The following is a 25,146-nucleotide window of genomic DNA, read 5'->3' as shown; positions in this document are numbered from 1 at the left end:
CGCTTGGTAACAGGAGAGAATTCCCTCCTGGATCAAGAGACTTGCTGTGTAATTTTTGTTTGTGCAGGAAACTGTGAGCAGCATTTTGAGGTACTTGTATAACTATGAGTTGGGATGTCTGTCCTGCAAATACTGTAGTTTCAGTGAGAGACCTAACTATTAATTGTTAGAATTGCTAACCTTCGGATCTCAGATGCTCAGTGGGGATGGAAAATAGCGCTCCTTATGTTCTATGCCGGTATTACCAAATGTTTCAAGGTCAGAATGAAGGTATGACATTCTGAATACTGCCCAAGCTTAGCCAGTGACCAGCACCAGAGGAGAGGGGGGATGGTGGAGGGGAGATGGGGATGGGTGAGACAGAGAGAAAAAGCTGTTGCTGCATAGAAGCAGAGATTAAATTTAGCTGGAGGACAGAGGGGGGGTGGGGTTGTAGTGTCTGTGACACTGACGGTAAAGGAGGGAGGATGGGAAGTGCAGGGGAAATGGCTTTTCCCTGATAGCACACAGATGATGAGGGTGAGGGAGGGAGAGGAAGAAAGGTGTGTTTAAATAGATGCTGGTGGCCCCTTATCATTGGTTTTGTCTGTTTCACACAATTTTAAAGCTAGTGTCAATAATTGTTGTAGCTTCCTCTATTTGTCTCCTCACCATCCTCTCATTGTCTCCTCTCCTTTATCTGCTCTGAATAGGGATAAATAGAAAGGTGAAAGCGAAGGCGTTGTCCGGAGGGAGAGCTGTTCAGGTATATACCTTGTCCCCCAGTACGTAACTCTATTAGCCGAGTTCAACGCACATGCAAACATCTCTTTAGTGTCCTAAAGCTAAATTGTGCTTCCCGTAAGTGGTTAAGCAGCGTCCGTGTCATGGAGAGGTTGGTCCCTGGCTCTGTCTTGGTACCAGCAGTACAATAGCCTTTTTCCTAACTGTATGTTCCTAGCACAATCCCTTTGTCCTCCTGACTGTGTGTACATCTGGGCACCTGTTGTTATTGTAAAATATATTTTTATATATAAGAGCACTCCAGCCGGCGACAGGCGAGGAGGGTGGTGGAATATGAAACTAAAAGGAGTCGTTGTGTAGAGGAGAGCGAGGAATGAACAATATGCGTCTTCTAGTGATCTATTGATAGGACAGGGTCCTGTCAGTCACAAAGTGAGTGATGACCAGGAAACGTAGTCTGCATTCTGTCCTGCCTCCTGGTACAATTTGTGCGCTGTGGTTGGTTGCAGTCTAATTTCTTTACGTGGTGGAGGGAGAGACCATGATGCTTGTGAATTTTCAGTTCTGTCTGGGGCACTCAAGGACATTCAGAGACTTGACCAGAAGCCACTCCTGTGTTGTGAACCTTCGCCCCCCAGTCTGGAGGTCCTGAGCGCTCTGGAGCAGGTTTTCATCAAGGATCTCTCTGTACTTTGTTCCGTTCATCCTTCCTGACTAGTCTCCCAGTCCCTGCCACTGAAAAACATCCCCACAGCATGATGCTGCCACCACCACGCTTCACCGTAGGGATGGTATTGGCCAGGTGATGAGCGGTGCCTGGTTTCCTCCAGACGTGATGCTTGGCATTAAGGCCAAAGAGTTACATTTTGGTTTCATCAGACCAGAGAATCTAGCTTCTCATGGTCTGTGAGTCCTTTAGGTGCTTTTTTGGCAAACTCCAAGTGGGCTGTTATGTGCCGTTTTTACTGATGAGTGGCATCTGTCTGGCCACTCTACCATAAAGGTCTGATTGGTGGAGTGCTGCAGAGATGGGAGGACCTTCCAGAATCACAACCATCTCCACAGAGGAGCTCTGTCAGAGTGACCTTCGGGTTCTTGGTCACCTCCCTGACCAAGGCCCTTCTCCCCCGATTGCTCAGTTTGACTGGGCGGACAGCTCTAGGAAGAGTCTTGGTGGTTCCAAACTTCTTCCATTTAAGAATGATGTAGTCCACTGTGTTCTTGGGGACCTTCAATGCTGCATACATTTTTTGGTAGCCTTCCCCAGACCTATGCCTCGACACAATCCTGTCTCGGAGCTCTACAGACAATTCCTTCGACCTCATGGCTTGGCTTTTGCTCTGACATGCTCTGTCAACTGTGGGACCTTACATAGACAGGTGTGTGCCTTTCCAAATCATGTCCAATCAATTGAATTTACCACAGGTGGACTCCAATAAAGGTGTTGTAACATTTCAAGGATGATTAATGGAAACAGGATGCACGTGAGCTCAATTTTCTCATAGCAAGGGGTCTGAAAATGTATGTAAACAAGGTAATTCTGTTATTTTTAATTTTTAATACATTTGCTAAAATGTCTTAACCTGTTTTTGCTTTGTCATTATGGGTTATTGTGTGTAGATTGAGGAAATAATTGCATTTAATCCATTTTAGAAATATGGCTGTAACGTAACTACATATGTAAGAAGTGAGGTGTTCTGAATACTTTCCGATTGCATTGTAGGTATTGAAGTATAGGCCTAAATAAGTTATGGTATTAAAACTAAATAGCGTGCACTCCTAGGCCTACAGGTTGATGGTGGTTATACAAGGCTGCTATAGTATGCCTACAAATGATAATGACATTACTTATTATAATAATGAGGATCATAATAATAGTAATAATAATAACAATAGAGAGATCTAGAAAAAGAAGGGTTATTGTTTGGAAAACTGTAAATAATACCAAATTAAGTGTAAAGCCTTTATTACAACTGCCGAGTTTGTGAAATGTTTTATCCGACATGTGGTTGCGTGAGGCTTGACGCTCATGGAATCAGTAGGCTTATTAAACAGTCAAACGGGCAACAGGAGCTTTCTTATTTCTGTAGATGTATTTGAGGGTTTATAAAGCCAGGCACATTTAACAGTTAAGCTATTGATTATAGACCTAATTAAGTTGGTTTCCTCTCTCCTCATTTCTCTTAGACAATTAAGGCAAGGGCTGTTTTCATATTCTAAATCTGCTGCTGCCTCCGCCGATTTGTTCTCAACACCAATATGCTGGTTAACTTTGCTATTATGCACATTGCAACATGGTCTAGGAAAAGGCATCAATTCAACAGTGCACTGATGTGTTTTAGGACAGCGACTGCTATCCAACAAGCGAGAAAGAGTATCTGTTATATAATATTGTTTTTATTGGTGTTGCACTATTGTTCCTACATAATATAACTATATACAATTTCATGTCTTTAGACTGATGGACTGTGCCACCCCCACAGCCTCCACAATGGATTAGTCCACTCTGACAGACAAGTTTTAGACAGTTGTCTTGTACACCATAATTATTATTATTGTGTTTTGCTGCTGCTCGACTAAATAAATCTCAGTCGACCAACAGCCTATTGACCAAACAGTCGACTAAATGAGGTCAGCCTTAATATAATTTCATCCCTGGCATAACAAGTGCACAGGCCAGTAGGCTTTGCAAGTTCACTGTCACGCAGCATTGCCCGAGAGGAAAGACAGCTTCACGACAGGCAGGCATCCATGCACCTTTACAGAAAACGGTTTGTCTCTACCTCAAATGGTTACACAAAATCTGAACTATACAAGCTACCTTTTTTCTTCCTGTGGATTTGATATAATTTCACAAACCATGTCGCTGGCCGTTTTTAAACTAATCCCCGGCCGATAATTATGGTTTGATAACAAACTAGGTTGTTCGGTCATGTTACCCATCTAGCTAACAATCTAGTAACTTGACAGTAGGACTAGGGAAATGTGATTGGCACTGGAAGAAAGGAAATGTCTGCTGATATTCTTTTAAAGGTAGGATTCATATAGGCCTAATGTAAGCCTAAACTATATAAAAAATCTATCTCTTTCTGGTGCTTCTTACGTTCTGTTTGCTGCCTCATGTTTTAAACGTTGAGCAGTGTGTGTGTGTTTGTTGGAGAGAGTGGTGTGTGTTTGTGATACAGGGAGACCGTGGGAGAGTGGTGTTTGTGTGTGTTAGAACTGAAGAGTAAAGGTTTTATACCGTTTTCCCCTTATTGCAACAGTGACATGCCAATCATTATCCATGTATATTCATTCCTCCTATTCATTCCAAATCACAGGTAGGCCTTTGCAAATATAAGCAAATATGGCATACTATGTAGTATTCTATTATAGTGAACAGTGTGAAGGTAAATTCAATGTGTTGAGTCGAAATGTGAAAATCAGTGACAGTTTTTTTTGTGTAGAACATGCGCATAACGTTTAATGTGAAAAAGTGTCGGGGGGGAAGGGGCAAACAGGATGCTAGGCCACTCCCCCGTAGTATCGCAATACCTGGCCTGGTATCGTATCGTTAGTAAAATGTTGGCATCTTGACAACCCTATATGTAACTGTATTGACCCCCCCAAAATTGAGATCTTCAGCAAAAAATGTTGAACCCTTGGGATCTGGCTATTTTTTTCTCAGTGGTGTAAAGTAAAAATACTTGAAAGTACTACTTAGGTCGTTTTTTGGGGTACCTGTACTTTTTAGATTTTTGACTACTTTTACTTCTACTCCACTCCATTTCTAAAGACAATAATGTACTTTTTACTCCTTACATTTTCCCTAACACCCAAAAGTACTCGTTACATTTTGAATGCTAATTAGGACAGGAAAATGGTCTAATTCACACAATTATCAAGAGAACATCCCTTGTCATCCCTACTGCCTCTGATCTGGCAGACTCACTAAACATTTGTAAATGTCTGAGTGTTGAACTGTGCCCCTGGCTATCCGTAAATAAATAAATACATTAAAAAAAAAAAATTAAAAAAATGTCTGGTTTGCTTAATATGCATAAGACTTTTAAATACTTTTGATACTTAACATTTAAAACCATATACTTTTAGACTTTTACTCAAGTAGTATTTTACTAGGTGACTTAACTTAGATGACTTAGGTCAAAGTATCTTTTACTTTTACTCAAGTATGAAAATTGGGTACTTTTTCCACTACTGCTTTTTCTATTTGGTTGACTGCTTTATGTACTTGTGGGAAACACTGGAGAGACTCGAGGCTATTTCAGACATGACTGATATGAGAGGTAGAGCACTTCCAGTTGACAGAATAAGGCATGGCGTCAGTTATCTTTCCCTTATCGATTGTTTCTTATTTTAGTGCCTGGGGCTAGTACCTTATCTCATATCTGTCATCAATCTTCTCAATGGCAACCACATAATGATCATTCAGTGTGTGTGTGTGTGTGATGACAGGTTGTTTTATTGTTGCTGACGAGAGTGTGAACTGTTGTTGTTTTCTGTCTAAATTGTTAACATGGGATTAGTATTTGTTTTTATATCTCTGCGTAGACAGTCAACAACCACCCACGGCCCTACAAACGACCCTACACACACATGCGCGCACACACGCACGCACACACACACACACACACACACACACACTGTCCCCGCTTCATTCATCAAATCTCCTACTTCCTCTGCTAGTTTAATCTACATTTCACATCATGAATATTAATATGAACAGTTATGATATAAGAGGATATGGATCTAATCAATAATGATGTTCAGTCAGTATCCTGCCCTTCAAGAAGAGTCTCTGAGCATGCCTCTCTGTCCCCTACGAGTACAGAAGTGAAAACAGAACACAGACGGTGCATTTATAGTAGCTTCAATGGATACCAAACTCAGATCTGCTGTGTGACTCATGCATATTAGCCTGCTGAGCTAAAGCTTAGTCGCTAGATCTGGGAGCTACCATGAGTCTTCAGGTCTCAGTCAAGGATAGACAACACAGTTTACTGAACCTCCTACATAGCCTATATGTTTATCTGCACCCTCACAGTACCAGAGTTAGGAGCAGATTTACTATGTGGCCGGTTACACCTGCGCAATATTTGCATACTACTCCCCAGAGGGAGTACCCAATGTAAGGGAACACCCCCCTGAAATGGACAAAAATGAATGGGAAGTCATTGGCACTGGACAAACCATATACACGGTGTTCAATACCACCCAATTCGGCGTAGTTTCGTGTAAAGTTGATTGCAAATGCCATATGGCAAATGGCAGTTGTAACACTTTAAAAATCCAACAGGTGGCGAGCGCATTCCACCGTGGTTTTTCATATTGCATATGCAACACAAGTCAACATCCAAAAGCAAAATTTTGAAAAAGTGAATTTTTTTCAAAAACTTAATCACCCCCAAAAAAAGTGCTTTCTGGACCGTTTTTCGAAATTCTTTCAATTTTATTTTTTGTCAATTACACGTGTAAGAACTGTATGAATATACTTTTGTCCAAATTTATTATCATAATTTTTATTTTTTATTTTTACTTGCGCATAAGGAATATGTTTTGTCCATTTGCAATATGATTTCATAGGAAGTCAAAAGTCAAAAATGTCAATTTTGTGAAAAACTTCACACACCCTTAAAGTGCTTTCTGGACCGTTTTTTGAAATTCTTTCGAATTTTGTGTCAATTACACACGCATAAGAACTGTATCAACATACTTTAGTCGTATTTTATTATCTTTTTTTTTTTTTTTACTTGTGCATATGATTTGCAATATGATTTAATGGGAAGTCAAAAGTCGAAAATGTGAACTTTAAAAAAAAAACGTATCACCCTTGTAAAAAAGTGCTTTCTGGACCGTTTTTCTAAATTGTTTCGATTTTAAGTCAATTAATCATGTGTAAGAACTGTATGAATATACTTTTATAAAATGTTATTATCATAATTGTTTTTTTTTTTTACTTGTGCATAAGGAATATGATTTGTCCATTTGCAATATGATTTCATAGGAAGTCAAAAGTCACTTTTTTTGGAGCCAAATGCCAAAATTGACTGGCCTGATGAACTCGGGATGGCCGGGCAGTGATAGTTGTTCCCTTCCATCACTCGTTGTGTTGATTTCATCATGTCCATTTGGTGATGTTTTTTTCACTATAGAATCATATTGCAAATGCACGTGCATTTGCAATATGTTTCAATGGGCATTTACCATCACGAATTTGTAATGCTCAAAAATCATGCAGAATTGCAAAATTGACTGGCCTGTTGAACACAGGATGGCCGGGCAGTGATAGTTGCTCCTTTCCATCGCTCGTTGTGTTGATTTCATTATGTCCATTTGTTTATGTTTTCTCACTTTTGCAAAGTCACTGTGCATTTGCAATATGGTTCAATGGGCATTTACCATCACGAATTTGTCATGCTATAAAAATCTGATTCTGGTTCATCTCAATCGCTCGTTAGGGTTGATTTCAGAATGTCACTTTGGTGATGGTACCTCACTGTTTAAACATATTGCAAATGGACAAGAGTCACCAGCAAGTCACCGTCCATCAGTCAATTAGATATCATTCTGACACCAAACTGATACAAACTGACACCAAACCAACTTTTTCCAACTCGTTTAGTAGCCATCTATCACATACTTCAGAGCTGGCCCAAAATTCACAACGCCTTCGGTTCAAACCATAAAATAAACATAAAACACGTAGTTACGTTCTAGTTGCGGGTCCAGTTCTGATATTATGTGTAGGCCTAGCTGAGGCGACCCCGAATCCCAAGTTTCGGCTCGATAGGTCATTTGGTGTCCGAGCAAAACCCTAATTGGTGCTGAAAATCCACTTTTTTCCATGACTTGCTACGGGGTCCTTGAATGAGCTATCGGACAGGAACGTTGGGGTCCGTCTATATGGGCCGTGACGGTCGCAATGCACCTAGTCTTGCGACTCTGGGACATTTCTAAATGTCGTCATTTTCGTGATGCAAAAATGAATTGAAGTCATTGCAAATGTACGAGGCTGTTTCTCGTTCCGAGAACCTTCTAGACTAGACTTAACCTTCTAGACCTAACTCACCACGCACTATCGACCTGAGGTCTAGAACAGGTTTCTAAAGTTTCGGAACTCTAGGTCTGACGGTTCTTTAAAAGTTCCAACAAGGTTAACTAATGCAGGCAGTGTATGTCTCTACGCACCCCAATGGGTCCCTCCTTCCAAGCTGTGTGTGTGATTTAGTTTTCCTTTGAAATTTTATGGGAAAAATGACTGATTTACAGTTCATGGGGGTTGCCTAATCACACACATGAAGTTTTGGAAAGATCTGACTTTTTTAACCCTTCGAAACAGCCGCACCTGAGACACCAATTATGGCACTTCCGGTTGGGACAGGAAGCTATAAGTCAACACACATTCTCATTGGGGTATGCTTTTACATAATCCTGAGTTTTAAGTCTTTACGTTAACCTGTTGCGTCGACCAAACCCGGATCCGGGATTCTATTTACAGACCTAAGCTCATTACCATAACGCAACGTTAACTATTCATGAAAATCGCAAATGAAATGAAATAAATATGCCATCTCTCAAGCTTAGCCTTTTGTAAACAACACTGTCATTTCAGATTTTCAAAATATGCTTCTCAACCATAGGAAAACAATCATTTGTGTAAAAGTGGCTAGCTAGCGTAGCATTTAGCGTTAGCATTAGCGTTAGCATCCAGCACGCAAGATTTCAACAAAAACATAAAAGCCTTCAAATAAAATCATTTACCTTTTGAAGAACTTTGGATGTTTTCAATGAGGAGACTCTCAGTTAGATAGCAGATGCTCAGTTTTTCCAAAAAAGATTCTTTGTGTATTAGAAATAGCTCCGTTTTGTACATCACATTTGGCTACCAAAAAAAAAAACTAAAATTCAGTCCTCAAAACACTAACTTTTTTCCAAATTAACTCCATAATATCGACTGAAAACATGGCAAACGTTGTTTAGAATCAATCCTCAAGGTGTTTTTCACATATCTCTTCAATGATATATTGTTCGTGGAAGCATGGTTTCTCCCCTCAATCAAATGGAAAATTCCATGCAGCTGGCGTTTGCGCACCGAATTCCACGCAGGACACCAGGCGGACACTTGGAAAATGTAGTCTCTTATGGTCAATCTTCCAATGATATGCCTACAAATACGTCACAATGCTGCAAACACCTTGGGGAAACGACAGAAATTGTAGGCTCATTCCTTGCGCAATCACAGCCATATAAGGAGACAATGGAAAACAGAGCTTCAGAGATTCTGCTAATTTCCTGCTTGACGCATCATCTTGGTTTCGCCTGTAGAATGAGTAATAATAATGCGTAGTCGAGCATCTTTTCGTGACAAAATATTGCGCTTAAAACGGGAACGTTTTTTATCCAAAAATGAAATAGCGCCCCTAGAGATCCAAGAGGTTAAGAACTGACTGATTTACACAGGGTTGAATGCACTATGTCTATCAAACTGCAGGCAGGGTATGGGTATACACTTTTAGGGTGATTTTTAACCACTTCCAGTTGGTCCAGGAAGCTTAGAATTGACACAGGTAGACCTCATAGTGGCCTGATGGACTGTTATCGAAGACAGGTTCATAAGGCATTCATAACCCACATAGGCCTGAGGTTGAAATTAGGGGTGCAGGCAATGTATTCCTATGGGGAGAGAAGTCATTGTAATCTGTGAGATCAAAAAACCCTATTTTACTGTTAAGGGTTAATGCCACACGGTCAAGGTTAGGCTTGCAAAGATCGGGAGGACCTTAGGAACATTCCTGTGGTTGAATTGTCCTTCTAAACCTAACGGTTCCGCCGCTGTCACCCAAAAGCAAATGACGTTGTGGTGCAGGCTTCATTTTGGGCCTACTTTTCTAATGGTCGCTGTGCTTAGACCGAGCGAGCTACGGTCAAGCGGGATATCTCGTTGAACTCGGCACGGCCTAGAGATTATGGTAATGCCATTGCCTGCTCTCTGTGTCTTTAAGCACCACACTTTTTCACTCCATCCTCGCTGTGTGTGTGTGTGTGTGAGAGCTTTTCTTTGACATCTTTTGGGAGAAATTAGTGATTTACAGTTCAGGAGGGTTACCTAGTCACACATATGAACTTTTGGAGAGATGTGACTTTTTTAACCCTTCAAAACAGACAGTGTGACCCAATTAAAGGCACTTCCGGTTGGCACAGGAAGCTGTAAGTAAACACATATCTTTCTTGGGGTATGCTCTTACAGAATCCTGAGTTTTAAGTTAAGTTAAGAATTGACTGATCTACACAGGTTTGAATACAGTGATTTTCATAATGACAGGTTATGTGTTTCAAAACACTTTTAGGGGGATTTTAACCATTTCCGGTTGGTCCAGGAAGCTTAGAATCAACACAGGTAGACCTCATAGTGGCCTGATGGACTGTTACCGAAGACAGGTTCATACGGCATTCATAACCCATATAGGCTTCAGGTTGAATTTAGGGGTGCAGGCAATGTATTCCTATGGGGAGAGAAGTCAATGCAAACTGTTTGATGTAAACACCTTCTTTTAACTGTTAAGGGTTAATGCCACACGGTCAAGGTTAGGCTTGCACGGATCGGAAGGACCTTAGGAACGTACCTGAGGTCGAATTGTGCTTCTCACCCTAACGGTTCTCTCACTGTCTCCCAAAAGCAAATGACGTTGTGGGGCAGGCTTCATTTTGGGCCTACTTTTCTAATGGTCGCTGCGCTTAGACCGAGCGAGCTACGGTCAAGCGGGATATCTCGTTGAACTCGGCACGGCCTAGGGATTATGGTCTGTGTCTTTAAGCACCGCACTTTGTCACTCCATCCTTGCTGTGTGTGTGTGTGAGAGCTTTTCTTTGACATCTGTTGGGAGAAATGACTGACTTACAGTTTATGGGGGTTGCCTAATCACACATATGAAGTTTTGAAAAGATCTGACCTTTTTAACCCTTGGAAACTGCCACTATGACACCATTTAAGGCACTTCCGGTTGGCACAGGAAGCTATAAATAAACTCATCCTGATTGGGGTATGCCTTTACAGAATCCTGAGTTTTAAGTCTTTACGTTAAGAACTGACTGATTTACACAGGGTTTAGTGAGTGTGTGTTATTTCAGAAAATCATAGAAAATCACAGAAATCTCGCAGAGCTCCGCAGCACACTTTAAAAAGATTTGTATGAACACCCTGCAACTGGATCTGTAACTGTTGAAAAAAAAAACACCTATCTTTGAACATCACCAATTTGTCATTGTACGATTTCTCTTAAATGACGATAGATCAAAGGCTGGTTCTTTTTTTATTGACACCGGAGGCTCCTTGACTTTGACGTGAAGTGGAAAAATAATTTCTCTATTTTCATTTTGGACCTTTAATCCCAGAGAAATGGCCATAACTCAAAAACTGTTGAGGCCTAGACGCCATCTTGTTCGGGGCCAACTGCCCATTATGCCAAACCTACGCTCACCAAGTTTCGGCTTCTAAATATTTTCTGTTTTGGAGATAAGGCCCCGTCGTGATTCGTGATGTTTTGTACAATTGCAATATGATTGCTTATGCCCTCTTGTGGGATTTTCCGGGACAGCCGAAAAATGACCAAAATGTGATTATTTTATAAAACGGAAACCGAATGTCAGAGAAAGTTCATTTGATGACTTCCCGGTAGGTCCGGCCCTACCGCACGGCCCGACGCCGACCGCGAATTTTACAAACGTTTTCGGACGTCTAGTAAGGGACCGTACATTTGCAATATGGACTTTCTCACTAACCATACAGCAAATGTCAAAATGTTCCCTTAAGGTATGGAAGGCAAACTACTAGGACAAAACTGTGGTTAACAGACAACCTGCATGTGATGGGCTGATAAACATGAATCTGTCTATTTTATTACTCAGAAAATAGCGGGTGCTGTCTCTCTTACTATACTATTTTCTGGGACACTGTGGACTGCAACAACTGCCTACTTACGGAAGACAATTGGACCGAGCTGTCTACCCTAAGCAAATAAATCTGTGTTGCACAATTTGCTGGAGAAACCAGTACGTCCACCTATCTTCTCCTTTTCTACACCTCAGGCTGGATGTCATCCCGATATGGTGAGAGTATCACCGCCCTGTCAGCACTCTTTGACTGACTGGCCAGTGCTTCACCAGGGCCTCTTACCAGGGAAGTCTCCCCTGCCTGTGGAAAATGGGACAGGACCGATGCTTCTAGAGGTCCTTGCAGATGCTACAGTCTCTGATCCCGCAATGGTGACCGCATTAATGCCAAAACAGCAGTCATGAGTCATGACAGCAGTAGAAGTCCATGTGACAGTTGTCATGGTAATCTCCTTTTATGTAGTCTGGACATGAGTCAATAGTACCCAACTATCGACCAACCATCAGGTCTCTAATGGCCTGGTGCTCAGCGCTCTTTTGTCCCTCTAACGCAGGCCTGCGCAAAGGCTGGCCTGGGAGCCGTATGCTGCCCATGACCTAATTCAATATGGCCCGCGGAATCAGGCTCCGATCACAAAGAATTTACCATAGTAAAGTTATGAAAAATTTATTTGTTATTCAAATGAAAAGCCCAATGAATTTGTGTAATAATTTGACTCCCACCGCTTGGGGGAGATTTATTTTGAAGGTACGTATAAATAGCAACTGCAAGAGGACAGACCGTGACTGACAGGCTGACACACACACACACACACACGTCACAGTTACAAATGGTAGCTAGCTAGAAATTGCGCAAAAAATTGTTTTTCAAATATTTACATCGAAAGGAAACTGATTTGTAGGGTGTTCCAGCAAGAGTGGAATGTTCGCCAGGTGTATGGTGTTTCTTCCGACACATTGTTGTGGCTGGCTTCCGGGTTAAGCGGGCATTGTGTCAAGAAGCAATGCGGCTTGGTTGGGTTGTGTTTTGGAGGACGCACAGCTCTCAACCTTAGCCTCTCCTGAGGCCGTACGGGAGTTGCAGCGATGAGACGACTGTAACTAGTAATTGGATACCACAAAATAATTTTTCTGCATTGCATTATTCATCAAGAAGTGTTCTGAAAATGAGCCATGTTGTGGATACAGTCACTAAAGTGGTAAACTTCTTCATAAGAGCAAAATCTTTTAACCACCGGCAGTTTGTCTCACTGTTAGAAGAGACATTCAGATCATGCAGATCTCCCCTACCACACAAACGTGAGATGGCTGAGTTTGGGGAAGGTGCTTAAAAGGGTGTGAGACCTGAAGTCAGAGATGGCTGAGTTTTTGCAAATCAAAGGAAAATATGTGGATTTCCCTCAACTGCAACATAAAGAATGGTTGTCTGATTTTGCCTTCACCGTGGACATCATGGCCCTAATGATTGAACTGAATTACCAACTGCAAGGGAAGGGCCTTTTGCACATCAGATGTACAGCCTTGTCAAAGCCTTCAAGGGAAAATTACTCCTTGACTTGCCAAGTAGAAGCCAACAATCTCACCCACCTTCCGACGCTACTAGTCTGTTCCCTATCAGATGACCAGTAGGAGAAGTATACATCGCTGCTGCGTGCTTTGAACTGTGAGTTTTCTCGTCGGTTTGAGTATTTCAAAGTGTTGGGAAATGACACTTTCACCTTCAATGTGGACAACGCTCCCACTGACCTGCAACTTGAGCTTATCGATCTTCAGTCTGATGCAGTGATTTGAGAACTATTCAAAACAATGTCACTGAGGTTCTATGCATCTCTCGATTAACAAAACTTTCCAAAGATTAGGAGTCATGCTCAGCAGATGTTTGTACTGTTTGGGTCAACCTATGAACAGACATTTTCAGTGATGAAATATAACAAGTCAAGATACAGATAATCTCTTACTGACTCTCACCTCTCAGCAATCCTTCACATAGCGATGTCAGAAACTATACCTGACTTCACTGCTCTAGACAATGCCAATCAGAGACTTCACTCCTCACACTGATTGAGTAGTTTAAATGTTATGTTGAGCCCTCTCTTTCTTGTTTTTTTTGTGCGTGCCTGTTAAGATTTCTGTACTTTTCCCTCTGTGTAGTTCATTGCATGTTTAATAATGAAAATACCTACCAAAAAGAGAACATCGATGTGGTTTATTTCTGTGCATGTTAAAGTAAAAGAAGTAGCATATCTGGATGTGATTTACAGTAGATATAATCCTGTAATATGATTCTGGCCTGTGATGTCAAATATATATTCTAATGTGGCCCCCCATGGAAAATAATTGCCCAGGCCTGCTCTAACCACTCTGACGTCAATGCAAATGAAATCAAAACTCACATCAAACACTTAAAAGCACAACACTGTTATGATGATAAAACTCATCTCACTCAACAGTTTCCCGTGCATGCGCAGACCAGCTGGCCGGTGTGTTTACGGACATATTCAATCAATCCCTATACCAGTCTGCTGTTCCCACATGCTTCAAGAGGGCCACCATTGTTCCTGTTCCCAAGAAAGCTAAGGTAACTGAGCTAAACGACTACCGCCCCGTAGCACTCACATCCGTCATCATGAAGTGCTTTGAGAGACTAGTCAAGGACCATATCACCTCCACCCTACCTGACACCCTAGACCAGGGGTGTCAAAGTCAAATGGACGGAGGGCCAAATAAAAAAATCAGCTACAAGACGAGGGCCGGACTGTTCGAATGTTCATTGAAAATTTTTTAAATGACGCATATAGTCTAGTGAACCTAATTGAACCTACTGAAAACCTAACAAATATATTACAATATGATCAGATAAATAAAGCAATATTTTCTTATGGCTCTGTCAGTAATCTTTAATTTTCAACAGACACAAAAGACAAATTTCCTTTATATAAATATCCCCATAACATGAACATTAAATGAAAGAAACCGGTATTCAAGGCACCATCAGTAGACTATATTTTCTATTTTAGCAAAAGTGGGCTAAATTTACTTCAAAGAAAAAACAATAATAGCAATTTTCTATCATCCACTCAACTGAAATATTTTTAAAATATAATTGGATTGAAATACAAAAAAATAAAGTGCAAAAATCTATTAATCAAAAACAACACTTTGTTTAAGGAGAAGTAACATGCAGTGAAAACAAATATTAAATTTTAACTTTTAAACTTGAACTGAGTAAAAACTCTAAATATGTGATTGCACAGTAATGTTCACTTGTTTGAGGTTGAGGGTGATACTTGGTGGTGTCCCATCTTTTCCACAAGTTCATCAATGTTCGGGGTAAGGCTCTGAGCTGAAGAAATCCTCAGAATTGAGTGGAGGTGTTCAGCAGTAAGTCGACTTCTGTGTGATGTTTTGTTCAGGTTCATCAAAGAAAACAGTTGTTCACACAGGTATGTGCTGCCAAACATAGACAACGTTTGAGCAGCCTGGATGCGCAGCTGGGGCATTGTGCCGGGGAGGAAACGGGCGAACTCCGCAGCACCCACTGCCGCATATTTTGCCCTCAGTGCATCATTGCATTGGAGGTCAATCAACTCCATTTGGAGGTTTGGTGGTGAGCTTTCCACGTCAACAGCAAATGGGTTACCGAGCAGTTCCAACCTGCTTTTTTGTGCTTCAAAGTCAGCAAATCGGCGTCGAAAGTCAGCGGCAAGCATACCTATTTTATCAGCCAACTGTGTGCTCGGGAACGCACTGGTAGAGAGCTTCTCTTTCATGGTCTGGCAGCTGGGAAAGTGGCTCAAATTTTCTTTCCGCATCTGCGTCTCCCACAGAGTCAGTTTGGTTTTAAATGCCTTCACTGTACTGTACATATCAGAGATGACACGATCCCGACCCTGCAGCTGCAAGTTTATTGCATTCAGATGACTCGTAATGTCACACAGAAAAGCCATTTCACACAGAAACATTTCGTCTCGGAGTTGTGTTGTGTCTTTCCCTTTGCTGTCCAAGAACAGACAAATCTCCTCACGAAGCTCGAAACATCTTTGAAGCACCTTTCCCTGGCTTAGCCATCGCACCTCTGTGTGATAAGGCAAATCACCATGCTCCGTTTCTAACTCCGTCAGAAATGCCTTGAACTGGCGGTGATTCAAACCTTTGGCTCTGATAAAGTTAACTGTGCGCGTGATGATGCTCATTACATGCTCCATTTTCAAGGCTTTACCGCACAACGCTTCCTGGTGTATGATACAATGATAAGCTGTCAGCTCACCTGTCGCGTTTTCCTCTTGCATCTTTTCCCGTATCTTCGCCACCAGTCCGCTCCTGTGTCCACACATCGCAGGTGCTCCGTCGGTTGTCAAACCCACGAGTTTTTCCCAAGGCAGCTCCATCTCATTTACACATCTTGACACCTCTTCATACAAATCATGCCCCGTAGTTGTGCCATGCATAGGACGTAAAGCCAAAAACTCCTCTGTCACGCTTAGGTTGGAGTCCACTCCGCGGATGAAAATTGACAACTGGGCAATGTCAGAAATGTCGGTGCTCTCATCCACAGCCAAGGAATATGCAATAAAATCTTTTCCCTTTTTCACAAGCTGCTCTTTTAGATTGATGGACAACTGGTCTACTCTCTCGGCAATGGTGTTTCTGCTCAGACTCACATTTAAAAAGAGTTGCCTTTTTTCTGGGCAAACTTCGTCACAAACTTTAATCATGCAGTTTTTGATGAAATCCCCCTCCGTAAATGGCCGGGCTGATTTAGCGATCTCTTCTGCCAAAATAAAACTGGCCTTGACAGCAGCCTGGCCTTGTGATTTGGCTTTTTTGAACAGAGCCTGTCGAGATTTGAGGCCTCGTTTTAATTCCTCTGCCTTTTGTAGCCTTTGTTCCATGTCCATATTCTTGTTTTTGTCCGCGTGTTTCGTTTCATAATGTCGTCTCAGATTATACTCTTTCAGTACCGCCACACTTTCTCCACACAGAAGACACACAGGTTTTCCAGCTACCTTCGTGAACATATACTCCGACTCCCACCTTGTTTGAAACCCCCGGTTCTCAGTATCCACCTTCCGTTTTGCCATTTTTGATGGGTATCTGAAAGTTAATTTTACTGTGATGCTGACGACTGCTGTGCCAATAAATATTGAAATGAAGCAGCCTACTGCTCGGTGCGTCACCTTTGCATTGTGGGAAATGTAGTATTGGTGCGTGTAAAAGATCTGCGGGCTGCCGGCTTGCTGCGGGCCGGTTCTAATAATAAATCAAGATCATCCCAGGGGCCGTAAAAAACCTTCTTGCGGGCCGGATGTGGCCCGCGGGCCTTGACTCTGACATATGTGCCCTAGACCCACTCCAATTTGCTTACCGCCCAAATAGGTCCACAGACGATGCAATCTCAACCACACTGCACACTGCCCTAACCCATCTGGACAAGAGGAATACCTATGTGAGAATGCTGTTCATCGACTACAGCTCGGCATTCAACACCATAGTACCCTCCAAGCTCGTCATCAAGCTCGAGACCCTGGGTCTCGACCCCGCCCTGTGCAACTGGGTACTGGACTTCCTGACGGGCCGCCCCCAGGTGGTGAGGGTAGGCAACAACATCTCCTCCCCGCTGATCCTCAACACTGAGGCCCCACAAGGGTGCGTTCTGAGCCCTCTCCTGTACTCCCTGTTCACCCACGACTGCGTGGCCACGCACGCCTCCAACTCAATCATCAAGTTTGCGGACGACACAACAGTGGTAGGCTTGATTACCAACAACGACGAGACGGCCTACAGGGAGGAGGTGAGGGCCCTCGGAGTGTGGTGTCAGGAAAATAACCTCACACTCAACGTCAACAAAACTAAGGAGATGATTGTGGACTTCAGGAAACAGCAGAGGGAACACCCCCCTATCCACATCGATGGAACAGTAGTGGAGAGGGTAGCAAGTTTTAAGTTCCTCGGCATACACATCACAGACAATCTGAATTGGTCCACTCACACAGACAGCATCGTGAAGAAGGCGCAGCAGCGCCTCTTCAACCTCAGGAGGCTGAAGAAATTCGGCTTGTCACCAAAAGCACTCACAAACTTCTACAGATGCACAATCGAGAGCATCCTGGCGGGCTGTATCACCGCCTGGTATGGCAACTGCACCGCCCTCAACCGTAAGGCTCTCCAGAGGGTAGTGAGGTCTGCACAACGCATCACCGGGGGCAAACTACCTGCCCTCCAGGACACCTACACCACCCGATGTCACAGGAAGGCCATAAAGATCATCAAGGACATCAACCACCCGAGCCACTGCCTGTTCACCCCGCTATCATCCAGAAGGCGAGGTCAGTACAGGTGCATCAAAGCTGGGACCGAGAGACTGAAAAACAGCTTCTATCTCAAGGCCATCAGACTGTTAAACAGCCACCACTAACACTGAGTGGCTGCTGCCAACACACTGACTCAACTCCAGCCACTTTAATAATGGGAATTGATGGGAAATGATGTAAATATATCACTAGCCACTTTAAACAATGCTACCTTATATAATGTTACTTACCCTACATTATTCATCTCATATGCATACGTATATACTGTACTCTATATCATCGACTGTATCCTTATGTAATACATGTATCACTAGCCACTTTAAACTATGCCACTTTGTTTACATACTCATCTCATTTGTACATACTGTACTCGATACCATCTGCTGTATCTTGCCTATGCTGCTCTGTACCATCACTCATTCATATATCCTTATGTACATATTCTTTATCCCCTTACACTGTGTACAAGACAGTAGTTTTGGAATTGTTAGTTAGATTACTTGTTATTACTGCATTGTCGGAACTAGAAGCACAAGCATTTCGCTACACTCGCATTAACATCTGCTAACCATGTGTATGTGACAAATAAAATTTGATTTGATTTGTGTATCAAAAATGGTCCACCACCCAAAGGAAATCCAGCCAACTTGATACAACTTGGTGTATTTTGGGGTAATGTTACTGGACCCCAGGAAGAGGATCTGCTTATGGGGATCCTTAATAAATACAAAATACAATACCAGGTGCTCCAACCTGGTCCACAGCTGCAGGTAGGGAGGTTGTTCAGCTCAGCAGTAGGCTGGCACATTACAGCCACAGCAGTTTCACTAGTTGCCCTGAACAGAAAGGATATCTGATCTCTGGTGGTTAATGAAACAATTGAGCTGTTAGTTGATTTGCATTTGGCTGACTGTAGTGAGATGGGTCTCACACCCCAGGTTTTTCTCAGTCTGGAGTGTGTCTCGGGGAAGAGAAGCCTCCTTAGATCACACGGTGGACAGAGGTAATGACCTGGTTTGAACTCTGGGAAATCATTTTCTTGGAGGGAGACATTTCAGTAAAGACACTTCAGTAAAGACACCACTCCTCAGTAAAAATCACTTTATTGGTCAATTGCACCCTTCGAAAGACACACATGCATACATATACACAAACATATACATACACTGCTCAAAAAAATAAAGGGAACACTAAAATAACACATCCTAGATCTGAATGAATGAAATATTCTTATTAAATACTTTTTTCTTTACATAGTTGAATGTGCTGACAACAAAATCACACAAAAATGATCAATGGAAATCAAATTTATCAACCCATGGAGGTCTGGATTTGGAGTCACACTCAAAATTAAAGTGGAAAACCACACTTCAGGCTGATCCAAATTTGATGTAATGTCCTTAAAACAAGTCAAAATGAGGCTCAGTAGTGTGTGTGGCCTCCACGTGCCTGTATGACCTCCCTACAACACCTGGGCATGCTCCTGATGAGGTGGCGGATTGTCTCCTGAGGGATCTCCTCCCAGACCTGGACTAAAGCATCCGCCAACTCCTGGACAGTCTGTGGTGCAACGTGGCGTTGGTAGATGGAGCGAGACATGATGTCCCAGATGTGCTCAATTGGATTCAGGTCTGGGGAACGGGCGGGCCAGTCCATAGCATCAATGCCTTCCTCTTGCAGGAACTGCTGACACTCCAGCCACATGAGGTGTAGCATCGTCTTGCATTAGGAGGAACCCAGGGCCAACCGCACCAGCACATGGTCTCACAAGTGGTCTGAGGATCTCATCTCGGTACCTAATGGCAGTCAGGCTACCTCTGGCGAGCACATGGAGGGCTGTGCGGCCCCTCCCAAAGAAATGCCACCCCACACCATGACTGACCCACCGCCAAACCGGTCATGCTGGAGGATGTTGCAGGCAGCAGAACGTTCTCCACTGCGTCTCCAGACTCTGTCACGTGCTCAGTGTGAACCTGCTTTCATCTGTGAAGAGCACACAGCGCCAGTGGCGAATTTGCCAATCTTGGTGTTCTCTGGCGAATGCCAAACGTCCTGCACGGTGTTGGGCTGTAAGCACAACCCCCACCTGTGGACGTCGGGCCCTCATACCACCCTCATGGAGTCTGTTTCTGACAATTTGAGCAGACACATGCACATTTGTGGCCTCCTGGAGGTAATTTTGCAGGGCTCTGGCAGTGCTCCTCCTGCTCCTCCTTGCACAAAGGTGGAGTTAGCGGTCCTGCTGCTGGGTTGTTGCCTTCCTACGGCCTCCTCCACGTCTCTTGATGTACTGGCCTGTCTCCTGGTAGCGCCTCCATGCTCTGGACACTACGCTGACAGACACAGCAAACCTTCTTGCCACAGCTCACATTGATGTGCCATCCTGGATGAGCTGCACTACCTGAGCCACTTGTATGGGTTGTAGACTCCGTCTCATGCTACCACTAGAGTGAAAGCACTGCCAGCATTCAAAAGTGACCAAAACATCAGCCAGGAAGCATAGGAACTGAAGTGGTCTGTGGTCACCACCTGCAGAACCACTCCTTTATTGGGGGTGTCTTGCTAAATGCCTATAATTTCCACCTGTTGCATTTCCATTCCATTTGCACAACAGCATGTGAAATTTGTCAATCAGTGTTGCTTCCTAAGTGGACAGTTTGATTTCACAGAAGTGTGATTGACTTGGAGTTACATTGTGTTGTTTAAGTGTTCCCTTTATTTTTTTGAGCAGTGTATTATGGGGATGTGCGTGGTGGCTGCCACACTGGGTGCCCAGGGAGCTGCTGTTGTATGGGAATAAGTGTCTTGCTCATGGGCATAACAGCAGGCAATGGCATCTAGGATTTTATACCAGCAAACCCTCTGGTTGCCAGCTCACTTCCTGACAGATTTTTCCTGTCGGACCCGGGATTTGAACTGGCAACACCTCTCTAACCCCTAGCGTACCTGCTGCCTCTGTGAAGAGGGTTTTCCTGAGCTGGGCAGATACACTGTTAGACTTTAATAACAAAAGCATTGGTGTGTGTTTTGTGTGTGTGTGAGAGAGACGGTTATAGCAGTGTTTCAATAAGGAACAACCGAGGACTGGAATATTATTCAGGCTGTGATCTCTACCATATGACACACACAACCTGAACCTATTCATATTGTGTGTTTCCACTCTAGGAGGTGATTTCAAAAGGAAACAAAGGGACCCTGCACAGACATGTCTTTCCATTAGACAATGTGTCAACCAGCCACCCACCACACTAGCTCTTGGTCAGGGCGCTAGGGTTGATCTACACACCAGCACTGGAGAGCCTCTTGATACTGACTGTCTCTATTGATGGTGTTCTTTAACAGTAGTCAGTCATACAAGAGTCTAGAAACAACATTCCTGTTCTAAATGACATATAATTGCATTGCAAGAATTATACTGACTCTCCCTCCCATCTCTATCTCTCTCTCTCTATCTATAGGGACTCCACCAGTTGTACTATGACCCTAACATTGAGAATAAGAACCTGGCCCAGAAGTGGTTGATGCAGGCTCAGGTCTCCCCTCAGGCCTGGCAGTTCTGCTGGGCTCTGCTCAGCCCTGACAAGGTATGAAATGCCCACATGCGCTCGCACACACGCAAATGTACACACCTATACATAACCCTCTCTCTCTTCCTAGGTTCCTGAAATCCAGTACTTTGGGGCTAGTGCCCTCCACACTAAGATATCCCGCTACTGGTCTGATATCCCTTCTGATCAGTATGAGACCCTGAAGACTCAACTCTTCTCCCAGATCGCCTGCTTCTCCTCCGGATCCAAGATGGTGGGTAAATGGATGGACAGTTGGATTTATTAGATCAAGAAAAATACTAGGGATGCACCGATATTATTATAATTTTGGCCAATACCGATATCAGATATTTTCCTTGCCAAATAACCCTTTACCGAAAACCGATTTATTTAACATTTTAGCGGCCTTTTAAGCATTCTAGTGCAGTTAAATATTTAAGTCACACACGGACGCAGCGGTCTAAGGCACTGCATCTCAGCGCAAGAGGCGTCACTACAGTCCCTGGTTCGAATCCAGGCTGTATCACATCCGGCTGTGATTGGGAGTCCCATAGGGGGGCGCACAATTGGCCCAACGTCGTCCGGGTTTGGCCAGGGTAGGCCGTCATTGTAAATAAGAATTTGTTCTTAACTGACTTGCCGAGTTAAATAAAGCTTACACACCACACTGACCAAAAAGTAATTTTGTTGGCATTTACGCATGTCCCCATTACCAGTAAAACCTAATCAATTTCTTTCACTTACTTGCTGTGCTGTTTCGTTGTTCGTTTGTTCAGTCATTTCATTCTCAACCAGGATTTCTATGGAACGCAGTTTGGGTCTTTGCGTGTCAAAAAAGATACACGTCAAATAAGCATGTTGACTAATCAGGTCCTGAATATGACTGCACGCCACATAATAAATTAACGCGTTCATACATGTTTTACCGAGTTATTACACTATCACCCGTATTTTGTATGTCACACCGATTCATCGATACGTTTGCTATGATGCTGGTAAAGTTGTCTCACGCACCTACAGTTCTGGTCATTAAAAAAAGCTAGCTAGCTCATGGATGCAAACAATCTATTTCAGTAGCTATCGTTAGCTAGCTAACTATATAGCTAGGTGTCATCTAAAATAACCCTAATTTATAAGAGTTCTTATTTGAATAATAGTGGTCAACCAATCTGTGAAGCTAGCCATGATAAGGATTAGTCAAAAATAGTAGACTTTGCAGTTAGCCTTCAAAATAAAAGCATGTCATTGACAGTGACGCAAATGAATACAACTAGTAGAGTTATGTCATAATTTAATAGATCATGCTAAATGAGTTTGGAATGTTATATGGAATCAACAAAAGACTAATTTGTCAATTTGACAAATATCTGAAATCACACTGGATGGATATATACACTGCTCAAAAAAATAAAGGGAACACTTAAACAACACAATGTAACTCCAAGTCAACCACACTTTTGTGAAATCAAACTGGCCACTTAGGAAGCAACACTGATTGACAATAAATTTCACATGCTGTTGTGCAAATGGAATAGACAACAGGTGGAAATTATAGGCAATTAGCAAGACACCCCCAATAAAGGAGTGGTTCTGCAGGTGGTGACCACAGACCACTTCTCAGTTCCTATGCTTCCTGGCTGATGTTTTGGTCACTTTTGAATGCTGCCGGTGCTTTCACTCTAGTGGTGGCATGAGACGGAGTGTACAACCCACACAAGTGGCTCAGGTAGTGCAGAAACAGACTCCATGAGGGTGGTATGAGGGCCCGACGTCCACAGGTGGGGGTTGTGCTTACAGCCCAACACCGTGCAGGATGTTTGGCATTTGCCAGAGAACACCAAGATTGGCAAATTCCAGTTCCTGCAAGAGGAAGGCATTGATGCTATGGACTGGCCCATCTGTTCCCCAGACCTGAATCCAATTGAGCACATCTGGGACATCCATGTCTCGCTCCATCCACCATTGCACCACAGACTGTCCAGGAGTTGGCGGATGCTTTAGTCCAGGTCTGGGAGGAGATCCCTCAGGAGACCATCCGCCACCTCATCAGGAGCATGCCCAGGCGTTGTAGGGAGGTCATACAGGCACGTGGAGGCCACACACACTACTGAGCCTCATTTTGACTTGTTTTAAGGACATTACATCAGTTGGATCAGCCTGTAGTGTGGTTTTCCACTTTAATTTTGAGTGTGACTCCAAATCCAAACCTCCATGGGTTGATAGATTTGATTTCCATTGATAATATTTGTGATTTTGTTGTCAGCACATTCAACTATGTAAAGAAAAAGTATTTAATAAGAATATTTCATTCATTCAGATCTAGGATGTGTTATTTTAGTGTTCCCTTTATTTTTTTGAGCAGTGTACTTTAGAATTGCATTGGGGGCATACTTATTTCACTGTACAGCCTTAACTATGGATAGTGGATCAATGACATGAGGTATCAGTCTACTCAGTGACACCCAGAGAACATTAGCATTGTTAGGTTCTTATTTTTAAGTAAATAAATCACAGACACTAGAGAAGCGTTAACCAAGTTTAATCATTCCCAAAGGTTCTGTACTGCTGTAATCAGACAGTAAAACATTTTAGACATCACAGTTATATACATCCTACTTAAGACACTCCCTCTCTCCATCCTTAGTTTATGCCCAAGAAAAAGAAGGTAACCAGATACTAACCCTGATTACTCCCTTAAGGGGAACTGACCTCACCCCTCACATCCTGACCTCAACCCCTCACATCCTGACCTCAACCCCTCCTTCACCTAATCCACAGATAACCATCTGTCTTCCCTATATCAACACATCGCTCTCCTCTCCTCCATCAAACACTTTCCAAAGCCTTCTGGGTTGCTACAGATTCTTTATATTCAAGGCTTCGTCTCATTTATTTAACATCTCAATGTTCAAAGTTTAGCCGATTCCAACAGCATCATAGCTCTTATTGCAGGACTCTGAAACAGCTGTGAATTGAGCCACATTTGTCACCCTGTGTATTGAACACTATTCCAGAGGAAAAACAATACTGCATGGATGTTTTGGAGTCAACTCTGCGGACGTTGGGAAAAAATATATTGGGTTTTGAGTAGACTGTTACCCCATTTCATTGATCTCCAATTTTTAGGTAAAGCTGTACAGTGGAATATGAATGTCAATACACGCAATAGGCTGACTGGGGAGGTGATTTCACACAGTCACAGTCACAGTCCCGCGTTAAGAGCTACAATGCTAATTTTTGCGTAATCTCTTCACAGTTGTGTTCTGTGGGTGTCACTGAGTAAACTGATACCCCATCTCATTGCTTCCCATTCCAACCTTGTTTAACATTATCTAGTCTAAATATGGCATGATTCCACCAATTGAAACCGTCTGCATCACTTTCAAAGAGGTACTTTTATTTTGAAGGCAAACCGCAAATTCCACTATTGTGCCTAATCCTAATTGTGGCTGACTTCACAACACATAACCCGGTCAGGTCGAGCCTCACTAGCCAGATGAAGCTAGCTGGCTGCTTATAACGTTAACTTTGGCCAACAGGGTTAAGTAGCTGGCTAGCAATTTATTTTCATGAACTGAAGTTAAATTTCAATAGGTGAACAACAAGTGGCTACCTAGCTAATACTTACTCGCAAGGATTCCTAAATCATTGCTAAGAATAGTGAAAATGAC

General features: G+C 42.9%; 1 protein-coding gene across 2 annotated transcripts in view; it reads left to right on the top strand.

Annotated features, from left to right (window-relative positions):
* LOC139406647 (importin-13-like) overlaps positions 1-25,146 on the top strand; it is a 66,791-nt gene that overhangs the window by 8,312 nt on the left and 33,333 nt on the right. For both annotated transcript variants that reach the window (XR_011634011.1, XM_071149485.1), the window contains exons 2-3: positions 21,386-21,511; positions 21,585-21,728. Coding sequence is in view for 1 of the 2 variants with exons in the window: in XM_071149485.1 (XP_071005586.1) it covers positions 21,386-21,511; positions 21,585-21,728 (270 nt within the window). In the remaining variant the exon portion in view is untranslated. The remainder of the gene's footprint in view (positions 1-21,385; positions 21,512-21,584; positions 21,729-25,146) is intronic.

The sequence above is a fragment of the Oncorhynchus clarkii genome, chromosome 4 (assembly GCF_045791955.1).
Source record: "Oncorhynchus clarkii lewisi isolate Uvic-CL-2024 chromosome 4, UVic_Ocla_1.0, whole genome shotgun sequence".
NCBI lineage: Eukaryota > Metazoa > Chordata > Actinopteri > Salmoniformes > Salmonidae > Oncorhynchus > Oncorhynchus clarkii.
Note: the sequence above shows the minus strand (reverse complement) of the source record. Positions and strands in the feature narration are given on the sequence as shown.